Source organism: Pteropus alecto, unplaced genomic scaffold (genome assembly GCF_000325575.1).
Source record: "Pteropus alecto unplaced genomic scaffold, ASM32557v1 scaffold78, whole genome shotgun sequence".
Classification (NCBI taxonomy): domain Eukaryota; kingdom Metazoa; phylum Chordata; class Mammalia; order Chiroptera; family Pteropodidae; genus Pteropus; species Pteropus alecto.
The window spans coordinates 3,131,393-3,154,539 of record NW_006443124.1 but is presented as its reverse complement, the minus strand read 5'-3'; the positions used below and the strand labels follow the sequence as shown (position 1 = coordinate 3,154,539).

General features: G+C 40.9%; 1 protein-coding gene and 1 pseudogene across 1 annotated transcript in view; one reads left to right on the top strand and one right to left on the bottom strand.

The window, feature by feature from the left end:
* The window catches only part of ARHGAP26 (Rho GTPase activating protein 26), a 385,346-nt gene that overhangs the window by 301,247 nt on the left and 60,952 nt on the right, over window positions 1-23,147 (top strand). The window contains exons 20-21 of the mRNA XM_015597932.2: window positions 7-19; window positions 12,943-13,096. Of these exons, the coding sequence (XP_015453418.1) occupies window positions 7-19; window positions 12,943-13,096 (167 nt within the window). The remainder of the gene's footprint in view (window positions 1-6; window positions 20-12,942; window positions 13,097-23,147) is intronic.
* On the bottom strand, window positions 18,235-18,353 carry LOC112471942 (annotated as a pseudogene).

The following is a 23,147-nucleotide window of genomic DNA, read 5'->3' as shown; positions in this document are numbered from 1 at the left end:
ATGCAATCAACAGAGAAACGTGAGTCCCACTGCTCAGGCCAGCCAGGCCCTCAAGGGACATCCCGTGCCACCTCCCAGTCGCTCAGGGGGCACACCTCCCCCTTCTCTGTGGGCTGCCACCTTTTGTGTCCTTGAGGACTGTGTAGCATTGTGCCCTCTCAGGTACCATGGCTGTGTAACCCTGATAGGACAGGAAGCAGTACTGCTGAGAATGAAAGCCCGGGGCCACTCGCTGTTCAGGATTCCCTCTCCAGATCTCCCGTGGGCAGACAGCTGAGCGCTCTCCCTCCCACACAGTAAGAGCTCAGCTCAGACATGCTTCTTCCGGCCCTCTTTTGTTCGTAGCTTCCATAGAACTAGTTTCCTTGCCTTTTCTCAGTTTGTAATTAGCTGCTTATTAATGCGAGTCACATGTCCCACTAGAATGTGACTCTGTGAGGGCAGGACCTTGTTTTGCTCGTCTTTCTACTACTCCCCCTCTCACAGGGTCTGGTGTGGAGTGGACACTTCATAAATATGTGAAATTAACTAATGAATTAATTACAAAATAATACTGTCCTTGTTCCAAATAGCAGTGTAATTAAATCTTTTTTCATTTCAGAATTTCTGAGATCTTTGCAGTGATCAGGTTACTGCATCCTAAAATATCCAGTCTCGTTTAACATTTGTAATGAGAGTTGAGTATCATAGGATAGGAGTTGAGGGCTTCAGTTCAGCCTCAAGTCCATCAGACCTGGGTTCCTATGCTGGCAGCAGCACATGGGCAAGCCTTTCACCTTCTCTCAGCCTCAGTTTGCTTATCTATGAAGTAGAGATAATACCTCATAGGGAAGTTGTGATGATTAAATAAAGTTATGCGTTTAAGCCTCAGGCACAAAGCCTAGACATGGCAAGGGCTGACAGCTGAGAGCTGCTGCTATTATTATTAGTTGTTTAATCACACACAGATACCAAGGTTGGTCCATTTAGGCAGCTGACATTTACATGATGTCTGCCAGGGATGGGAGCATAATATGACTGTGTGTTTAAGGAGCTCACAACTGAGTAAGGGAGGCAGACAAGTGAATAGACAGGTAATGGTAATGCGTGACTGCTCTTGTGGAGCTATGTACCTTCAGAGAGGCAGTAGAACACACTGGTTGAAAGGCACACTGGCACCTGATGTCCCGGGTGAGAGTTCTGCCTCCGCTGCTCACTGGCTTTGTGCGATGGGGCAGGTTCTCAAACACCTCAGGGCTTCAGCTTCCTCTTCTGGAGAATAGGGATGATAACAGTTATTACCTCACAGGGTTGTTGTGTGATTGAAGCACTTTAAATGGAAACTGGGGCTGAGTAAGTGCTCAGTAAATGCTGGGGGTGGTGATAGCATTATTATTACCAGTATTACTACTACTACTACTACTACTACTACTACTACTACTACTACTGCCGCCATTATTACTACCACTGCTGACCTCCATGATGTACAGTAAAGTCACAAAGCAGAATAATGACCCACTCTGCCTTGAAGAGAAGAGATTCCTTATCAGGATTGGCATCTTTTTCTTTCTGTTACAGAAAAATAATTTTTAGCCCCTTGCATTTTAAAAGTAATGGCCTTCCTTATCATAACTCCTGAAAAGAAATCTTGCCCACCTCCAGAATATTACACATTTAAATATATTGCAGTATCTCATAATGGTGTTTTTAGAGCCATTAGGGTGTTTTATATATTTTGCATTTATGAGTAAAGCTACTGTTATGATCTTTGTAGCTAATCTGTTTATATTCATAATCATTTCCTAAAGATAAATTCCTGGAAGGATTTCTTGATCAACGGATATGCACAATTTTAGGGCTTTGACTCTGTACCGGGATTGGCTTCCCTTTGAATGATGACCTGTCTTCCTCTTGAATATCTGACTTGGGTCGCCCTCACTGCGGTCTCCACCTGGCCTTGGCCCCTCTGCATGTTCCAGGGAACGCTTGGGACAGGCCTGGCCTCCCCCACATCTGCCATGAACAAGACATCGAGCTACGGGGTGATATGCTTCTCAGGTTTCCAGGAGATCCATGGTCACCTAATGTTTTGTACTAAGTGTGTACAGTGCAGATGGGGACAGATCAGACAGTACTGGTAAATTCTTATAAGCTTAAAATAGTGCTGAGTTTGTGATTAGACTGCAGCAGAAGCAGCTTTGGAACAGGTCTAAAAGCATACTCTGGGAGCATGTAAGAAAGAAGATGGAGATTAGGAGAAAATCAATTAGATCTTTGCCCAAGATTAATTTTATCACACAGGCAGAGGATGAAAGTTAAGGACGTGTGAAAGCAGACCTGCCTAAGCTGCAGAACAAGCTGCTGTGTCCCTGTCTGGATGGAAGAGTGGAAAGACTGGAAGAGGGAAGCAATATCTCTTTCCTCTGAATGTTAGTGAAGGTTCCCTGGAAACAGGACTAAAATCTCCACAAGCTCAGATATTTGTGGGATGCTTAGCTTCCCCCGCTTTCTCAGAGAACAAGTATTTCAATAGAAACAGTCTCATTGAAAAGCATATAGATGTATGTATATACATGTACTTATATGATCTGTTTTGGAACCGCTTTTTTACTGGGAAACTGGAATGATAGCAGGGCTGCCTTGGAAAGCAACATGGAAGGAGTGGGTGTGTTGATGCTGTGAGGAAGACTGGGTCAGGAGCTGTCGCCCCCCATAGATTGTAATCTAGCCACCCATCAGTATTAGATGAGTAGGACAGTGCATGGTAAAGTTTTCACACACCTAATCCTTCCTTTTTTCTAGTCTGTGGACAAAGATAAAAGACTACATTATTAAGCACTTGCTGAGTTTATTCTTTAGAATTAAAGTGTAGGTAAAGACACTGCAGGTAATTTGTGTGTGTGATGGGGAGAGTTGGAATTGTATTTCCATAATAACGATGTGTATTCCATAATGTATAATAGTAATTGTATATTCTGTAATAGTGATTTTTCAGTTTTTCAGTTCGAGGCCTCTTTCTATACCTAGCTCAGTATTTCCCAAACTTGAATCATCTGCATAAACCTTCATTTACTCTTTGGGCCACAGCCACATAACTTTTGCACTGTTGTTTGTTTAATACATTTTTTAAATCAATTTAAAGCAATTTACTTTTATACATGGCCTATTCCTACTCAGTAAAACCTCTAAAAACATGAGTTTGATGGTCTAATGGTAATATTCTTTAATATACATTAAAATAAATATGTAACCATTAAGATAAAGAATATTCATCTACATCCAACCTTAGAATTTTCTTGCGTTGTGCCTATGGAGTGTGTACCACAGTTCTGAAATCCACAGACCATGCTCTGAATTTTTGACTGACTCAGATCCCTCTTCTTAACATAAATATACAAACTCAAGTTTCTTTTGTCTACTCGACTAGAATTGGTTTCCCATATTGTCAGTTGGTCATTTATATTGCTGAGTACACTGACTGTTCGTCTATCAATTTCATGCTCTGCATTTTTGGCTCGTCATGACACCTGTCCAGGTTTGATGTGACCTTATCTTTCTTCAGGTTCTTATTACAGAGAAACTATCTCGTTAGAGGGATTGTGCTTGCATGGGCATGTACACGCACATGCACGTGCACACACACACACACACACACACACACACAAGTACATTCACACATACCTCTCTCTACCTTCAAATGGGGCATGTGATATTTTTCAGAACCTCATTGTCTCTCACGTCTGTATACCTGATCTCTTTTAAGTTTAATTATGCTTTTTCTATTCATCGATGTACTTGCAGTTTAATTTTCTCTGTATTTCATTGGTCAGCTCTCTTCATACATAGTTTAGATACTTAATGGACCTGAAACTCCAAGGGTAGCTCACTTGGGTGCTTCCATTTGAGAGGTTCCCATTGTTCATCGTCAGCATATGCTTTGCTCTCACCTCTCTGCAGTGCCCCCACTCTGTACAGAAGTTGGAACCCATTCTTTTCTCTTAGAGGGGAGTCTGTGCCAATACTCTTGGCCTCAGATTGCCAGTTGGCCTGGAGAGGAAGCTCCTGAGAGTCGCCTTGCAAGTTCCTGGGCTCAGTTCTCTGTCTTTGCATCTGCTCTTCAGGCTCATGGAAGTAACTGACATGTTACTCGATGTTCATAGATGTGTGTATTATTTTCCAGGAGTTTTTCCTTCTGTGTAGGTAGACCAGTTATGTGCCCAGGCACCTGTCTAAGACTCTTCCACTTTAATCTGTGAGTAGCAGTGGAGTCTTCTTTAAGTGTCTTTTTCCTTTTTCCCCTAAAAATAAAACTGTCTTTGAGCTGGCAGCGATCTCTTCCCAGAATGAAGTGCTGGATTCTTTCTCATGCTCTGTGCTGAGACTTCAGTTACAAGGCAGCATGTGGCTCCTCCTCATAGACAGTCAGCATGTGGTAGAAGTGGGGCTAGGAATGAAATGGGAGTAGTCTCTGAAATTAAAAGTTTTTGGAAAAGAACAAAGGAAATGATGGGGAAATGTAGGATTTAGAAAACATCTTAGTAACAAATGCACATCATTTGGAAACCACTGAATATTCTAGTGAGAAAAAGACTAGATATCCAAGTTGTCTGTAGCTGGTCAAGGAACATTTTCTGAAAGGGGGAAATTTGAGAATGATGCTGAAGGAAATGAAAGTCATAGTCTGATTCAAAGGGCAGAAGGGTAGACTGTGATGCTCAACAGAAGGAGCATAGCAAGGGTCTTTCTGTAAGTAGCAGAGGGTAGCTCTCGTCTCCAGAACTGAGGAGAGGACTGTGAAAACACATGTTCCCAAATGAACTTGGAAACCATTTTCCCTTCGAAATTGACTTTTTTGCTTATATATGTATAATATATATATATGGCTACATATTTTATCAAGTGGTTTCTTGTGCTAGGTTCTGTGCATAGCAGCATCTCATTTAATCTTTACAATGAGATGACACAGGTACTGTCTCTATTTTACACTAGGAGGAAAATAACATTTATGTTAAATAATGTGCTCAGAGTCACACAGCAACAGAGCAGTAGATTTGAACTCAGTCATTCTGACCTCAAAGGAACACTATTAACCAGTCGTTTTTTTCCTTTCCAATTTTAACTTATGGGATCTTTCTAGAGGAGACATGGTTCTGCGTGTCTTTGTGACCTAGCCTGCAAACCCAACCCAATTTTTGAGGGAAAAAGGTTTCCAGTTCTACTTCTGAACCTCAAGTTTAAACTTTTTATTTCATTAAGCTAGGGATCTGCTCGTAAAGTCTGGTGTGGAAGGATAAATGGATGCATTTGATTAAAACCTTGAGACTAAGCTAGATTAGAACTTCATTTAATAAAAACAATGAAAGTAAAATTATTATAGGTCAGCTAACATGCCAAGCAGCCTGCTATGCCCATTTTGATCTCATCCTCACAATTGATAATCACTGAATAAGGTAGGTTCTCATTGTCGACATTTATCTAAAGATAAATGAAGGCTCTAGAAGTTAGGCAGTCACATAACTGAAAATGGCAGAGGAATAATGTGAACCCGGGTGGTTTCCCTTGCCCAAGCCATGTTGTCTCCAAAAGGGTGCCTCTGTCAGTTCTTGAGCCACAAAAGTGAAAACCTTGCTAGACTGTTACAGAAGCAATAAAGCCATCGCTCCCAGCTTCCAGCACTGCCATGGGTCAGTTGAACCATATTGAATGGGTTCTTCAGTGTGTGTAGTGGAAGGCAGCAGACACTCCACAGCTGTCCCTGCAGATCCAGCACCAGCTATGCAGGTTTTCAATTGTACTGCCAAATGAATGGTAGCAAAAGAGATTTCTGTTTAATCTCTAAGTTTCCACACAGATACCTCATACAACAGAAATTGGACTGATATATCTAGGTGAAAGGTGCTAACACACAAGCTATACTTTTTCTGGACAACTGTAGAAAGCAGAGCCAGAAGGACTGGGATTTGGGGCAGCCTGGAGTGGTGGTTGAAAGCAGGAGCTCTGCAGTTTGACTGCATTGTTCTGATACCGTCTCAGTTACCTACCAGCTCTGAGACCTGAAGTGTATTACTCAGCTTTTCTGAACCTCCACTTTTCTCATCTGTAAAATCAATCACTAGTAAAAACTTTCCTGGAGGGTAATTACCATAATTAAGTGAACCAGTGCATGTACAGTACTTGACACTGGGCCTAGAATATAGTAAGCACCTAATAAACATTGGCTACAATTTTGATGATTATCATCAGGTTATAGCTTTACCTTACATTTGATTGGGAAAGTATTCCCCCTCTGTAGCCTGCAGGTTCCCAAGGAGAGGCTCATATGTGAGGGTAATGCAGAATTGCCCTGGCCTCAGCAAGAGCCCGTTTGATGCTTGAGTGCAAATACATCAGCAGCCTGGGATGAGTTGTACAGTGTTGATGGGGGTGGGAATGGATTCTTGGGCTTTGTTTTACAAGGATCATGTTAACTAGCTGCTGGGATTATAGCTCTGATTGATTCTTTTAGTTCAGTTAATTCATCCTGGACCCTCTCCCAGACAGGCCCAGTGAGAGGTTGAGAATTTAGCTCATATACTTCTCATGTGCTTCTTCCTTGTTAAAAAATAACTGGGAATTCATACTATTCAAAGGCTTACATAATGCCTCTCTCTGAGCGTGCAGAGCTGCAGTATGTGCCTTTTCTCAGGTTGCCTCTGCAGATCCTGGGTGCTCTGGACACACCTGTTTGTCTTGGCAGATGACATGTTTATCCACATGGATTCCTATTGTCACACGGACTGTAAGGGATAATGTGGCTCTCGGCTTAATTATGTGTGGTTACCGTGTGTGACTGAAAACTGCATAGTTGATGTGGCCATTAAAAAACAATGCAGTGGAAAACTAATGGCAGGAAGAAAGTTCAAGATAGATCATTAAATGAAAAAAAAGCATATTATAGGCTCATATCTCTGATATTATCACTAATGAACAATGGAGATAGAACAGCATTAGGTATAATGTTATCCCAGTTTGTTAAAAGGAAAAAAATACACACACACACACACACACATGTATTTCTGTGTATAGAAAACTGACCAGATGTTTACACGCCACAATACATATGATATTTGTATGCTTTTCTGTACTTTCTAAATTGAAGAAGAATGCATACTTATTATATATCGACTAATTTTTACATTATTAAAAACAAAGCCCCTTAATTGTACATTTCATTTACTCTCTCAAACCCATTTTGCAATGAGTCATGGGATAAAAATAAGTAAATATATAATTGTCTTCTTTCTAATGAATAATAATATAAGCAGTCTATATGTGGATGCCCTCAGATATCAGGGTACCATAGATTAAAGGGGAGAGTTCTTAACTCAAAAGTTCTCAAGTAGAGAAGAGGGCTGTTGTCGGTAGTAGAGTGTCCATTTAACTCTCATCATTCAGCTCCCTATTCAGCCATTAATTCGAGGCTCACTCGTACGCTGTGGTTTTTAGAATGCTGTTTCAAGGCTGGGCGTCCCTATCGTGCCTCCATGTCTCATTCCTGAGAATCGGTTCAATTCTAGGCCAGCCACAATAACTTCCCCATTCTCTCATTAAATTCAGTTTTATTGGCATTCTTTCCCTTTGCAAAGAAAAGGGTTATTATGAACGTCTTGAGGAGAGGATAAGTCAGTTCACACAGGACCAAAATCAGTGGTAGTTTTGCTGAAGACAGTCTGCCACAAGTTGTAATATCACGTGTTGTGTCCTATGGTCAAAACAACGGATTGACCTGATTTTTCATTTATCGACTCACTGTTTAGCTCATCACAGCCCAAACTTCTTTTTAAGATTATTTTTTAAAACATTGCCCAAACTGTTTTCATATGCTCCAACACATTGCCCAAACTGCTTTTTAAGATTATTTTTGTCATAGCGACTGAGGCTGAGTCAGCCTGAAAATCAGACTACCTCAGATTTTAGCGTGGCTTGGCACTCCACTATTATCAGGAGCAAAAGCTACAGGGGGAAAAAAATTGCTTCAGAAAGTCTGATTCCAAGCTTCCCGTGTATTTGGGTGTTTCCCAGAGATGGTAAACTCAGAAATTGCTGTGCACTCATCATTTATTATTGCAAAATTCATTAAGCTGCCACCCTATTATTATCCTATCTTGTCAAGATGATACATTACAGACTTCATTGCAAAACTCTTAACAAGCAGGAGAAAGTACACCTCTCTCTCCCCACCGCAGCACAGGAAAGCCTCTGGGTATTTTGCTTTTGCCTTAATATTTTTTTGCATAAAGCTCTGGGTCTTTACAGAACTTCTGTCTGTCTGGCAGCTCCCTTTTCTCCCTGTTTGATTATGTGGAGAGAGAGTTCCCTCCTTTGGGCTCTATGAGGCATCATGAGTTGCTGTTAAAGAAAAGCCATCGTCCCTCTTCTTTTTGACAGCTAGTCTCAGACATTGTGGAAAGATGACAATATTAGCCTGAATTCTGACAGATAGTCCATGTGTGGTGGGAAACCTCTGCCAAAGTGACATCAAAGATCTATGTTTCATATTTATTATTTAGCTTTGTGTATTCAGTAGGCCAGGCGTGTCCATGCCTGCCGAGACGTGTGAATTTGGCTTGGCCCTGCATGTGCGTTCCTGGCCTCATCTCTGGGTTCTTCGATAAACAGAGACCCTGCCTCTTCCATGTGGTGGGGTTGTCACTAGAGTGAGCGGGAGAGTCACTTGGTAAATATGGAAAATGAAGTAGCTTAGCTCCCGGATTTCCATGGCAACCCCCAGAACAAGTACAATATCACCAAAATTATTCTGTGGCTTTCTTTTTTTAGTTGCAGTGATTTGGTTGCATGCTCATGTTTTTCCGCTCCTGATTTGTACAAAAAACACTGCCCACTGTTACCAAGACTTGGATTTCAAGGACATTAGTGTTCCCTGTCTGAAGTACCTGAAAAATTCAGTCACACAAAACTGCCTCTTTTGTGCTAGCCGAACACATTTTGATTGTTTATCGTTGCCTTATATTTATTATTTACCTTATAACCATACATGGAGCTTTAGTAGACGCCATGCATGGACAAGGCACTAGGAATGTATGAGTTGATGCTGACCTCGCAGGTCACTGTAATGGATGCTTAATGTATTCTGTGTGGGCAGACATGACCCAGCCCTTGAGGGTCACGTCCACATCCAGTTTGTGCCTCCTTGTAGAACATATGTTCGTGAAAGCATCCAATGCATTACTCATACATGTTTACAATTGTTCAGGAATTGATTTTATCATTTTCTTGTTTCTGGGCTCTTGTTTTCTGTGACTAATATAAAGAGAGAGTCTTGTTGACAAACATGCTTGAGGAAGGCAAGCATTTTCACTGACTTCCACCAGTTTAGGAATACTCAGTTGTGGGCATTCTTCTCTTTTGGTCATTTAAATGGTTCTCTATGATCTTGTTGATTTGACTAATAACTGGTTGTTGTTCTTTTTCAGTCCACTACTCTATAATTTTTTTTCTTCAGCAGTGTAATTGCCATCAGTCCTTCTTATACCTTCTGATCAGAATGTCAGAACTGGTTTGAATCATCAGTGGCTCAAAGAAGGCCAGCTCTCTCAAATTTGAATGATTTTGTTAATTTTATTTTTTTTTTTAAAAAGTCACTTAGGCTGCCTGTTCTCATTATGTTTTTCTGTCAGGAGTAAGGTCTCATTTGCCCACTTGACAAAATCCCTCCTGTTTTGAGTGACATTACTGAATCATTTTCTCTTTATTTCTTAATTCATTCCAAATGCTGTAGAATTGATCTCTATAGTCTGCCACAACCGCTAAAACATTTGTTTTTCTGTTGATTTTATTCTTTTCCCCTTCTCTGGAATAATTCTCACCTACCTGTTCATTCTTAGTAAGGATTGTTAGCATTTCAGCTTAGAAGTCTATCCAGCTAGAAGTTCTCAGTCTCATTATCTGAGGTCTTATGGCAAATAAAACTGTAATGGTCTTGTAGTCAGTGAGTGCCATGTTTCTAGTTTTCCTTGTCATATGGCCCATCAAGGGAGACCAGTAAATAGTCTGCCTTTTAGGACACATATTTGGCTATCTTGGCCGCAAAACTAAAATCTCGTGATTAATTGTTTTTGCTCTTCTTGCACAATCAACCCCTTTCCCTTTCCCTGACCTTTTGCTTGTGTTGTTTTGTTTTGTTATAGGTTGTGCGATATGTGAAAGGTTCTTGATATCTAAATATGATTCAAAACAGAACCTCAAAAAGAATTTACTTCTTAAAAAAGGAATTCTAATGTCTACCAGTAAATGAAATACTAGAAACCTTAAGCTCAATTTGAGTGTAGACACCTGTTTTATTCTATTGATTTTTCTAGTCCAGGCGGGGCAAGTTCTCATTTTCTACCCCGTCCTTATTCTTTTGTAGGTTTATTTCCAACAAATATCATGTTCCATATGCTATAGCCTTCCCTGTTTGTTAGCTCATGGAGAATACCAGTCTATAAAATTATAATAGTAGTTATATTCTTAAAATTTTTACCTAAGTCTGGTTTTTAGAATTAAATCTTTTTATGAGCATAGGATTCTGATGAAATATTTTATAAAGCAAAGCATCTTTATACAATTTTTTCAGTTGTGATTTCAAAGTTTTATCTGTCACGTATCCAATCTTAAGTTGCTCATAGTCTACTGAGGAAGGTAAACATATGAATAAATACATATTCAAGTTAATAAATACACTAGTTTGTATCTGAATAAAATACCAAGGAATTAGTCTAGGGGTCTGTTAACTGTCTGGGAACCCTGTTTGGTACTCAGTAGGTGCTCAATAAATATTCATTGAATAAATGAAGTTGAAGAAAGTTTCATCTCAGATATTCTCTTTTTTTAATGGCTAGTAAGGCAGAGAAAATAAGTCCTGATAATATTTTAGAAAAACTAATAATACTTTTAGCAAGGTGTTGTTTTTAATTTATAGACGCATAACCCTCTTATGGACAACTAAATGTAATCACAAGAGAAGTATGAGCTACTCTTCTGTTTCTCCATTCAGGGAATTATGTCATGCAAACTTAGCCTCGAACTGGAGTTAATAAAACGATTCGTCTCTCCTCCTGTATAAAGTTGAGAAGTGTCATCTTTGTTTCCTTTTTTTATATGGTGGTCTTGGGCTCCTCATAGTCTTGCAGGAATCTTAATAGGAGTATTTTGTGCAAAGGAAAATATTACTTATACTGATTCATACTGATAAGTGGCATAGCTATTCCCTCAATGATCCCTTAGTTATGTAATTTTAGAGTTGTTTTTCTTCCCAGTAGCAAGTTCCCATTTGCAGGCCCTATTAGTCTGCCTACATCTTGGCTCAATGTCACTCTTTTGGTTTCTCTTTCTTTGTTGTTGTTTCTGTTTGGAATTTAAGCTCTTGAAATATGAATAGTTCTAAATCTCAGGAATCAATGTAATAATCTCCTTTTTTCAAAATCTACTTAGAGTTCAGGAATCTCTCAATAGTCTCATGGGGGTTTTACCTCTTCTACAAGGCTTTAAATATGGCTTTGAAAATTTGCCAAGATATTAGAAGTTATTGGTGTGTGTGTATGTGTGCACATGTGCGTGTGTTTAATGCGAAAATTACTCTAACATCCTTTCGAAAGCATTATATATTTTTACACACGACTAGTGCAAAGGGAAGAATATTTTTTATCATGACATCGCTCTTTTTATTGCCTAAAGATACCAGAGTTCAAATGTTAACCTCTAAACTACCATGTCAATGAGCCTAGTCTGTCTTTTTAGGGATATGGTATACCCCTGGCTCATTTCAAAAAGGTCCAGCGAGGATTATTAACCCAGTTATGATATTTTTTGATATGTGAATTGATTGCTCAAAATGTTAGTTGATTTCGATATGGTGTATCTGTAATGAATGTGGGACAAGAAGGACATTCTAAGTCTTTAATATTTTGCTACAGCAGTGGTGCCTGTGCCATTTAGCTAAATCATCCCAAAAATGTTTTCTTCAGTGGATGGTTCCAAGTTTTTAAAGATGGGAAGAAACAGAAAGTTCTTTTCTTTGAGCAATGTTCTAAAGTTTGCAAAACGCATTCTTGCATACGATCCCACTCGTCCTCATGACAGCTCCTGGAGCTGTGCAGGACAGTTCTCATTCTCCCTGTTGTATAGATGCTTTAGCCAAGAAACAGAGAGTGTGAGTGAAAATTGCCTGAGGCCACACAGCCTGTCAGGGATGTAGTCTTGAAGCAAATTCAGGTTTTCTCCCTCCTGGCTTGGCAATATCTCCAAGTATTAACGTGACCGCTTGGACTACGGACTTGGTTTTTTATATGCAAACTACCCTTTAGCCCTTACAGATCTCTTTATCAAAGAACTAACTTGAATCTAAACATCAAATACATAGAGCTAAAGCAGCCCAGAAGGGTTCGTCTGGAGAGTGGTCAGGAATTTAAACTGCAGAGTCATGAAGAAGTGGGTGGCCAAATAGAAGATATTTTATGGTGAAGTGCTTCTGGAGATAGAATGTGGTCTGGGCAATTAAGACAACATCGAGGGCAGGAGTTTTAGAATAAAAGGTAAATTGTCACAGTAACCAAGAGGATCTGGCTGAATGCAGGGGGCTGAAAGGCTGCTCTCTGTTCAGACCATCTTCCAATCAAAAGAAGACACAATTTATGGTGCAGTGGTAGGGCCACTTTTAGGGAAAAGGCTGGTTGTGTTAAAGGACAGGTATTTCTTCTCAAGTGGAAAAGGGGGTTTTGCTCTAAAGTTTCAAATCACCTGTTCCCCTTGGACTCTTCCTTTCCCACTTGTAATTCTTATGCTTTACTATGTCCTTTGTTTAGCTTAGTTAGGACCAGAGACCTCAATCCAGTCTCATTATTTATCAATTTTTGTATGTGTAAGAATAGACTATTCGTATGGAATGATATTAATATGGGGCTTGTGGCCTTTTTTCTCCCCCAGAGGAACAAAGAAACAGCATCATCAACTCCAGTTTGGAATCTGTCATCTCATCTAATGCAAACAGCATCCTTAATTCCAGCAGCAGTTTACAGCCCAACATGAACTCCAGTGACCCAGACCTGGATGTGCTCAAACCCACCCGGCCCAACTCACTGTAAGTATGATGTCCACATGTCTGTCGTAGTAGGCCCAGAATTTGCTCTCTGGCCCCATATGACTTGGAGCATTGTCCTATGAACATGATTTAAACCTTCTCCCTGAACTTGGAGCTTGGCTGGTTGGTTGTGGATTAACCATTATTTGTAACATACTGCTTCTTGGCCTTGGTGATCTTTGATTTACCATCCTGCTGAGATGACTTTGGTGATGGCAATTGCCTGTGCTGGCTGCTGGGCATGAAAAGCAATTTCATGTAGTTTTTTTTGTTTTGTTTTGTTTTTAACATCCAGGCACTGTAGTAGCTCAGTAGATCAGTAGCCAAGTCTGTTTCACTCATTCATGTTGTCTCGGTTTCCCTTCTCCTTGACTATGTTGAGAATGTTCGGTGCTACCTCTGTGTCCACTTCCAGAAAGAAGGGCCCCCCAGTCCCCCTCTGAGTCTTAAGATCCTCAAACCTTAGCATGACTATGATCACATACCAGAGATTATAAGAGAGGAACATTTGCTGTTTCATTCTCGGATATTGAGCCACCCATAGCCGAGACAGGCAGTTTTAGGGCTGCTTGTCCAGTCCTCCACGGGAATTAGATCTCCTCTGTTAAGGCCAGAAGGTTCTCCCTTGTGGTTTCATCTCACATTGCTTAGCATGCTTCCTCAGGCCACCCCATAAATCGTGTCAACTACAGCCTTTGCAGAAAGAATGTGAGGCCATGACCAGAACAGCTGGACTCTAAGGCTACGGTTGTATGAGACTCAGGAAAAACAGAGTTGACTTTGCCTGTCTCTAGTGAAAGTAGCTCATGGTTCAGCCACAGATTGCTTTCAGGGCAATTGTTTCACTGGATAAGACACAAGGATGTCAGAACCATTTCTTCCCCCTCTCCATGTGTGGTTGCATGATCACACTTTGCCATTATCTCTTTAAGATATTTACAGATCTGTAAAATGGGTCCAACAGTTTTTGCCTTTGAAGAGACTAAGGGATATTAAGATTTGAGAGGAAAAATGACTCTGAAATGGACTTGAGGTACTTACACTGGCAACGCAACAGCGTTAAGATGAAACCATATTCTTCCCCCTCTCCATGTGTGGTTGCATGATCACACTTTGCCATTATCTCTTTAAGATATTTACAGATCTGTAAAATGGGTCCAACAGTTTTTGCCTTTGAAGAGACTAAGGGATATTAAGATTTGAGAGGAAAAATGACTCTGAAATGGACTTGAGGTACTTACACTGACAACGCCACAGCGTTAAGATGAAACCATACATTGAAAAAATCAGGTCTCTTTTCATTTGTTGGCTTTAAATCCTACCTTGATATTCAGGAAGTTTAATGACTTTCATGTTACTTGGTAAATAATGTGTTTTCTTAACAAGAAGTGGACCAAAATCATTTAACTTGTTCAGCTTATGGGCAGTGAGTTTCTCTAGTTCCCCGTGGCCAGACTTGCCTGCGGAGCCTCCTTCCCTCACTGCATTGCTTTCTCAGGGGCTCCTAAATCCACCTACCTAGACATTAAGGAGATTATAGTACCTTTTTCCCCCCATTTTGTTTAAACCTTTTTTGTCCTACCAATTGCTGAAGTTATTTGTTGCTCAACATGAGCAAGGTTGAATTTCTAGCCCAGGTTGTTTAATTTAACATCCCCTGATTTTAATCGTAGTATCAACTAGTGGTCTTTAACCTCTGTTTGCAGCATCTGGGAGCTGGGAGCACCCCGAGTCACCACTGAGTACAGGGTGTCCAAAGAGGCTGTTCCAGCAGCTGAGTAGAAAGGGGGTTCTGTCTTTTAAACATGTCCTGGAAGAGAGGGCTTGGGCTTTTCATTTTTCAGTTGTCTAGATGTGATTTTTTTTTCCATTAAACACTGGGAGTCACTCCACCAGCTTCTCACCATCCAGGGGGACTGTTCCCTCCCTTCTGCAGATTTGGGGCAGGGGGTGGGGATTTCCCAGGGAAGGGAGGGTGATGCCAGGAACAGTTTTACTTGTCTGCTTTTAGAGGAAGATTAAAGGTAGGAGTATCTGTGTGTTTCTAACGAGGCTGTTGTCCTTCCAAGATGAGTGAATATCTGACTGATACCTGTGAGTGTCGAACTCGAAGGATGTTCTCGAGGTAGAAGCAGCGCTGATGGCAGGGCCAACACCAGGGTTTGCCACCTTCCTGACCGAGGGCCGCGCACAGGTCCTGTAGGCTCTGCAGAAGGTTCGCTGGCCATTTCTGACACCCAGGGCAGTGAGATGTTGTTCCCCACTTTGTGCCTCCCTGGTGTTTGTTTGTTTGTTTATTTTTGTTTGAGATTTGGCCTGGATGAGCCATGAACAGAAGCTGGGTAGTCCTAATAAACAGAAGCCACAGTACTTTTCCTGAGTAAATTAATTTTGAAAAGTCTGTCAAGACACCATGCCACGATGTTTGGGCTTAGTTGCAACCGACCGAGACCACTTGGGTCTCAGCCTCAGTTCTGGACCCTTTCATTCGCTCCATCACTGTTCACTTCGTAGTGCATAGAGATAGATCCTTGAATAAAAACAATTAGTTAAGCAGATGAAAACAAAAAACAAAGTCAGAGGTGGGGGATTACCATTAACTCGACTATTAATTAGGCATAAGGTTGGGATCCAGTCACCAGAAAACTGTCTGTTCTTTTTATTTCGTTAATTTGTTTTTCACTGTTTTCATAATGACTAGAATGATCACTATGACCATGTAACAATCATAATGAAAGAAATACATTTGTGACTCAACACCCTTTGGTACTTCAGAGACCACATTTTGCTGTGTCATGGGTAAATCTTTTCTAATTCTCCAAGGAGGTAGGGCTGTCTTGTTTGGGCATAATGCTAAATCAGGGTCAAAGTTAGAGTGCCACCATTCATTCTCACTATGCCAAGGCAAGGCTGCAGGGTTTAAATCTTATGCACGTCCTCAGCTATCTCTCCTGAAGATCAAAGGGTATTTGTAAGCCGGGACCAAAGTCCAGCTAGTCTAAGATGGTCAGCAAGTATCTTGGGTCCAGATCTATGCTACACTACCGAAGGTAAATGAGAAAAAGGATTCCTGGCCTCCCAAGAGTTTACAGTCTGGCTAAGGAGGAAAGACAGTGCTATGGCAGTGCTAAGTGGGACTTACAGTTCATAAGTGTGTTTAGAGTTCACCAGCTATTAACTAAATATCTGTTGGTATATGGACCAGTTAAAATATTGAGAGAGGTGGAATAGATGAAATATGAGGTGGACATTAGGTAAGATATCATGAGTGGATGAAGAGCATTCCAGGTCAGGGGGCTGAGAGAGACAGAGATGATCTAACCAAGATGGTGAAAACAGCCAACAGACATCTGTGTTGCGGGATGGGGAGCTTAGTTCCTTCCCTACCACTACCACCAAAAAAAGTATATCAAACCAACCTTTAAAATCAGGAGCCTCCTCACAAAAATCCAGATTTTTTTCTGGATCAACTAGACATCCACACGCAAAAAAAATGAATTTAGAAACAGACCATATACCTTTTACCTTTCATAAAAATAAATTCAAAATGAATCATAGACCTAAATGTAAAATGTGGAACTATAAAATTTCTAGAAGACAACATAGGAGAAAGTCTAGGAGGCCTTGGGTTTGTCAATGTTTAGATACAACACTAAAAGCATAATCCATGAAAGAAAAAATTGTTAAGTTGGACTTCGTGTGGGTTAAAAACTTCTGCTCTGCAAAAGACACTCTTAAGAGACCAAGCCACAGACTAGGAGAAAGTATTTGGCAAAGAAAAAAAATACTATCTTGTAAAGCAGCAGTCCCCGACTTTTTGGCATCGGGGACCAGTGCTCCTGTGAGAATGTAATGCATGATGATCTCAGGTGGAGCTGAGGCAGTGATGCTAGCGCTGGGGAGCGGCTGCAGACACAGATGAAACTTGGCTCACTCGCCAACCGCTCACCTCTTGCTGTGCGGCTCGGTTCTTACTGGTCCGTGGCCTGGGGGTTGGGGACCCCCAGTAAAGGACCAGTATCCGAAATATATAAAGCACTCTTAAAATTCAACAGTAAGTAAACACCTAAATTAAAAACTGGGCAAAAGATCTGGACAGACACCTCACCAAAGAAGACATACAGATGCAAATAAGCATATGAAAAGATGCTCAACATCTTATGTCATTAGGGAATTGCAAATTAAAACAATGAGATATCACAACACACCTGTTAGAATGGCTGAAATCCAAAATAGTGACACCAAGTGCTGGTGAAGATGTAGAATGACAGGAACTCTCATGTATTGGTGGGAATGCAAAATGAGACAGCCACTTTGAAAGATAATTTGGCAGTTCCTTACAAAACTAAACATGAGATTTATCATATGACACAATTCAGCGATCACACTGCTAAGTGTTTACCCAAATGATTTGAAAACTTGTGGTCATACAAAAACCTGCCCACAAATGTTTATAGCAACTTTATTTATAATTGACAAAGCTTAGAAGCAACCAAGATGTCCTTCAGTAGATAAATGGATAAACAAACTGTGGTACATCCAGACAATAGAATATCATTCACAGATAAAAATAAGTGAGCTATCAAGTCATGAAAAGATACAGATGAACCTTAAATACACATTAGTGAGTGAAAATAGCCACTCTAAAAAGATTACAACATGGTAGTATGATACCAACCGTGTGACATTCAAAAAAAGGCAAAGCTACAGAGTTCATAAAAAGATTAGTGGGCAGGAGGGATGAATAGGTGGGACACAGATCATTTTTAGGGCAGTGATACCATTTTGTATGCTACTGTAATAGCAGATGCAAGACATCATGTATTTGTCAAACCCATTGAACACAAAGAGCTAATCCTCACCTTGTAAACTGTGGACTTTAGTTAATAATGTACCAATATTGGTTCATCAGTTGTAACAAATGTACCGCAATAATGAAAGATGTTAATAATGGGTAAACTTAGAGAGTGGAGAGACATGTGGGAACTTTGTCATTATTTATTTATTTGTTTGTTTGTTTGTTTGTTTGTTTGTTTTTATTTAGGCAAGGCAACCCTCGGTTGACCTCACAGATTGCAAGGACCTTGTCAGCTTACAATCCCTTATTTATTTATTTATTTATTTATTTTTATTTTTTACGCCTATAGCACCTGGTCTTCCTACGTGGTCTCCCATCCAAGTATTAACCAGGCCCGACCCTGGTTAGCTTCCGAGATCAGACGGGATCGGGCTTCTTCAGGGTAGTGTGGCCGTAGACGAACTTTGTTATTTTGAACAATTTTTCTGTAAACCTAAAACTGCTCCAAAAAAATCTATTTCTATATATTTTTAAAATCTAGATTTCCCACTTCCTTTCAAAAGTTAGAAAATTTGGCCATACTCAACCCATATGTTCCTTAGTGACAGATGATGCTCTCCAGTCCCTATCTTCTCACAACTGGCCTGCTTCACTCTTTTATATCTCCTGCCTGAAAGCCTGTGATAAATTAGACATTACCAAAGAATCTTTGTAACCCCTCCCATTAAGAGATGGAATCCTTGAATCTAGGCTGGTCTTCACTCTCTGACTTGATTTGATCGATAGAAATGTGGTAGAAGTAACATCATGTGACTTTCAAGCCCAGACCAGAAGGCCTTGTAGCTTCCCATTTCATCCTCTTGGAACCCACCCACCATGTAAAAAACCACCATGTCTAGCTTCCTAGAGAGAAAACCCCAGCCATCCCAGCCTAGCCCAATGCCCAGGCCACCAATTAGTTGAATGAACCCACGTGAGTGTGTCCAGGAAAGACCAACAAAAAAGCAGCCCAGTCAACCCACAGATTCATAAGAAATAATACATTGTGAATGTTTTAAGCCCTTGAGTTTGAGTTTGGACCAGTTATTTAGCAATAGTTAACTGTCACAAGGCCTATGAGTTTGTGACTGGAGTCATGGGTTACTACTTGGATGGGGCTGGGCTGCCTGGGTAAAGCAGAAAGATATGGAAGCTTCTCACTGTAGTAGAGTGGTGCCAGCATGAAGACTAACCTCTCCGTTTTCAGAATCTTCTTTGAAAAAAAATGATTCATAAATGAGATTCTAAGAAGTTAAGAAACAAAACAAAACTCATAGCTAATGGCTGAGGCAATGAGAAAGATAGCTTAAATACTGGCTTGGAAAGCAGGAAACCTTGTGCTGTAATCCTGGCATCAGCACTGACCGGCTGGTGCCAGTCCTTGGCCCTGAATGTGTCCATTCTCTCCCTCTCTGTGGTGGAAGAAGTGGGACCGACCTGTCTCTAAGAACTGAGGTTGTTAAATTGGTGCTTACAAAGGACTGCAGAAATAAGAGTCATTCTCTCCTCTCACAATGACCAATAGAGTTGGCATCTTGCCACCACCTTCTGGAAGATAGAGATTTTGAAGGAGGAAGTAAACAAATGCTGAGAAAGAAGTCAGGGGACATCCCTCTAGGGACATAAGATACTGCAGTAATTTCCCTTTCAGACTGCTGGTGTCGGGGTAGAGAGGCTTGCTAAGATTAAAAGAAGGCTAGGCGGGCGGGAGATGGTTACCGCAATGGAGGAGCCTTCCACCTTGGATTTCTCTCTGCCTAAGCAGTCTCTACCCCTAAGAAATAACTCACTGCCCAGTAGCCCCGTAAATGAGTTGTTCTCGTTCTTTCCACTTGACACGCACACATGCATTTCCAAATCATTTCTGGTGACCTAAGAGATGTGTGCACACGAAGCACCTTCAAATTCTGCAAGTCAACTGTCCTGTTCTATCTTAGTGGCCAGTGAGAAGCGAGAGCACAGTCCCTGGAATTCAGAAAGAAAACAAGGCCTGCTTCCAGGCAGAGTTGTTTTCTCTGAAGCACTGATGGCTCCTTCTGACTTTGATTCAGATGCTCTTGGATGAAACCTGGGGAAAACTTCCCTTGAGAGACATTTCTAAAATTTTACGTATGTTTTACTTATTCAGTCAACATTCATTCAACAAATATTGTTGGAACACCTACTGTTGGCCAGGCATTTGAGTGCTGAAGATTCAGTGATTTAAAACAAACAAACAAATAAACAAGCAAACAACAACAACAAAAAAAAACAGTTGATTTTATATTCCGGTGGAGAGAGGAGGTAAATCACTCATATATCATGCATTTTTGGTGTGCAGACAAATGTCCCAGGCTGTCATCCTCACTTATCCCCATTACCTTCCTACCTTGAATCCCAGACCAGAGCTGTCTTCAGTACAGTCTTTGAGTTATCGGTGACAAGAAGGAACTTCTATAGAGGCAGGTACTGCCCCACCTTAAAGAGCAGGAGCAGAGAGGGTGGGGAGGCCAGGTAGGCACGCCTGTTCCTGAAAACTTTGGAAACCTCCAGATCTCATGGAGGTACTCAATAAGCTGTATGTGTAGCTGTTATCTATTGAGACCAAATGAATCACAAAATGAACAATATGCATCAGACAAGTGATAATTAATGGCATTTCTTTAAGCAGTTTTACCATCTAAGTGCTATTTATGCCAAAAGAGTTACACCCAAACAGGCAGCTATGATTTTACTACGATGATCTTTATTTGTCATCCTTTGGAATGCAGGGATTTGAAAGAGGAAGTTTTTCTCTGTGGTTGAATCAGTATTCTGTGGAGGAGGATCTTTCCTGTTAGATTGAAGATTCTGTTTCTCACCCACCCCAAATCAGAGAAGGTCTCTTCAGACTGTTTCCCCTGAAAACTTGGTGGCTTTCCTCACCTTGGGAAATAAGTTAAATGCATAATTATTTCACGAGGAATCATTGGCCCTTTCTTGTTCTTCACAACCCCCACAGTGGTTTCAGCCTGCTTGTTTATGGTCATTTCTTGGACAGGTTCAAAACTATTCCTCTGACACTTCAGGCTCCTGGGGCTGCCACAGCCACAGCTCCTCAAGTACCAAGCCATGTTCCCCTGACTTCTCAGAGATGGTCACTGATGTAGCCCGTAGTCCTGTTTTCTGAGTGGCTTCCTGTCAGCTTTTCCCATTCCCCAGCCAAGATCTCCTTGCCAGTCAGGAGCCCAGCTAGCTTCGCTTGTTTGAGAGTGGAGATTCCTGCCTAGTGACCCATCCGACTTTTATTGGATAAATGTGTTTGGTTATTAGCAGTTCCTTTTTTCACATAAAATTGCTTGAGGCAGCCTTCATACTTTATGACCCAGTAAGATTTTATTCCCAAGCACCAGGGCTGCCAGTGGCACTTGGATCTGTACAGCCTGTCAGGAGAGGGGGTATGGGAGGAGGTGGGGACAGGACACAGTTCCAAAGCTTAGCCACATCCCTGTTTTCCAGTATAGTGAGAATCATAAATGGAAAAATGTTTTCCTTCACACGCATTATAGTTTTCTTTCCCCCTTTGTGAGCTAAAATTACATAAAGGCTCTATTAATTTTTCTGTAAACTAATCAATCTTGTTAATATTCTACAACAGTTCCAAAATTTTGCTGTGACGCACAGTAGAGGCCAAAGCCTTGGGGTTGAACATATGAATGAATGAATTTCATTCTGAATTTAGCTGCCCTCAAATGCTTACAGCCCTGCATTGTATATGTGTAAGTAGGTGTTAAGCATTTTAAATCTTGAATTTTTGGTAGAATCTTTAGGGTAGGAAAGAGGCTTAAGATTTTACATGGCTTTCAGCACTGTTATGCCTATAAGGGGACTTCGAAGGAGCTCCAAAATGCCATTTTTTCCCACTTAAGGTTAGATTTAGAATTGTTTCTCTCCCTATGTATGTAATTTGGGGCAATCTTATTCATAGATTCAGATTCTAAACTGGGCAAATTAAAATCATATTAGAGTTAAAGTATTGCTTTTTAAACCTTTTTAGTCAATCTGGAAAGCAGATGCTTACTTATCTAGGAACACATTTCTAGTTGGAAATGGCCTTAGAATCTCATGTTTAACCCCTCCTCTGCATTACGAATTTAGAAAACCATGCAGGATTTACTGGCGGCTTCATTGAGTCTTCTAGGCAGCGTCTCAGCCCAGTGCAGTGTTTTCTCAGAGTGTGATCCTGGGACCAGCGTCATTGGCATCACCTTTTAGCTTGTTAGATATACACATTATCAGGCCCTACCCCAGACTTACTGGATCAACTATGGAGGAGGATCCCAGCACTCTGTTTTAACAAGTCCCATGGGTGATTCTAACACATGCTAAAGTCTGAAAACTACAGTTATAGTACATTAGACTGGTGGACTTCCACAAAAATAAAATCAGGATTTACCGCACTGTCAAGCTCCCAGGACCAAGCCTGGCACTCTAATTGTGATGATAGTAGTGGGGCTAAGAGCGCCCTGCCCCTGGCCTTTGAGATCTCTCACAACTTATGAGACTGAGGACTGATGGGTTTGCTTCTCAGGAGAACCCCGTTAGCTCACCAGTACTGCACTTTCCAACTCTCCAAGGAAGTCAGCCAGCTGCTTTGTAAATGCGTACCTTTAGTCACACATCAATAGAAGGTTGGTGCATCAGTTAATCAAGCAACAGATATTTTTATTGAGCACCTATTGTGTCTGTAACATGAGATCAAAACCCTTGCATTGACAGGAAAACGGCTCTCAGGGTATGTTATACTGAAAAGGGCGTATCAGCATCACCATGCATAGGAGATCTGAGACTTCTAAAACGGCATTCCCTGGACTGAGGTAGGAAGTGGGGACAGGTGGAAAGGCAAGGGCTGAGTTGGATAAAGCGCAGCAAATTCTTGACTACTGGACCTCTGAGCCTTTTATATGTCCGTTACAAATCTCTCAAAGGGCATGTATTATGCTGCATTTCCTAAACCTGTTTGACCACTAACATGTTTTCTATAGCACTTCTCTTTAGCCTCTTAAAACAGGATTCCACAATGTAGGAAATGCTATTCTAAATCAACACTACTTTTGATGGGGGAAATGTGTTTCTCATAATGTATGGCATTACTATGGCAGAGATCCTTCAGGAGAACAGAGATTTAGTTTATATATAAATTTCTGGCTACACATAGCTATCTGAGGGCTGAAATGGGTTCTATCATGTACAAAA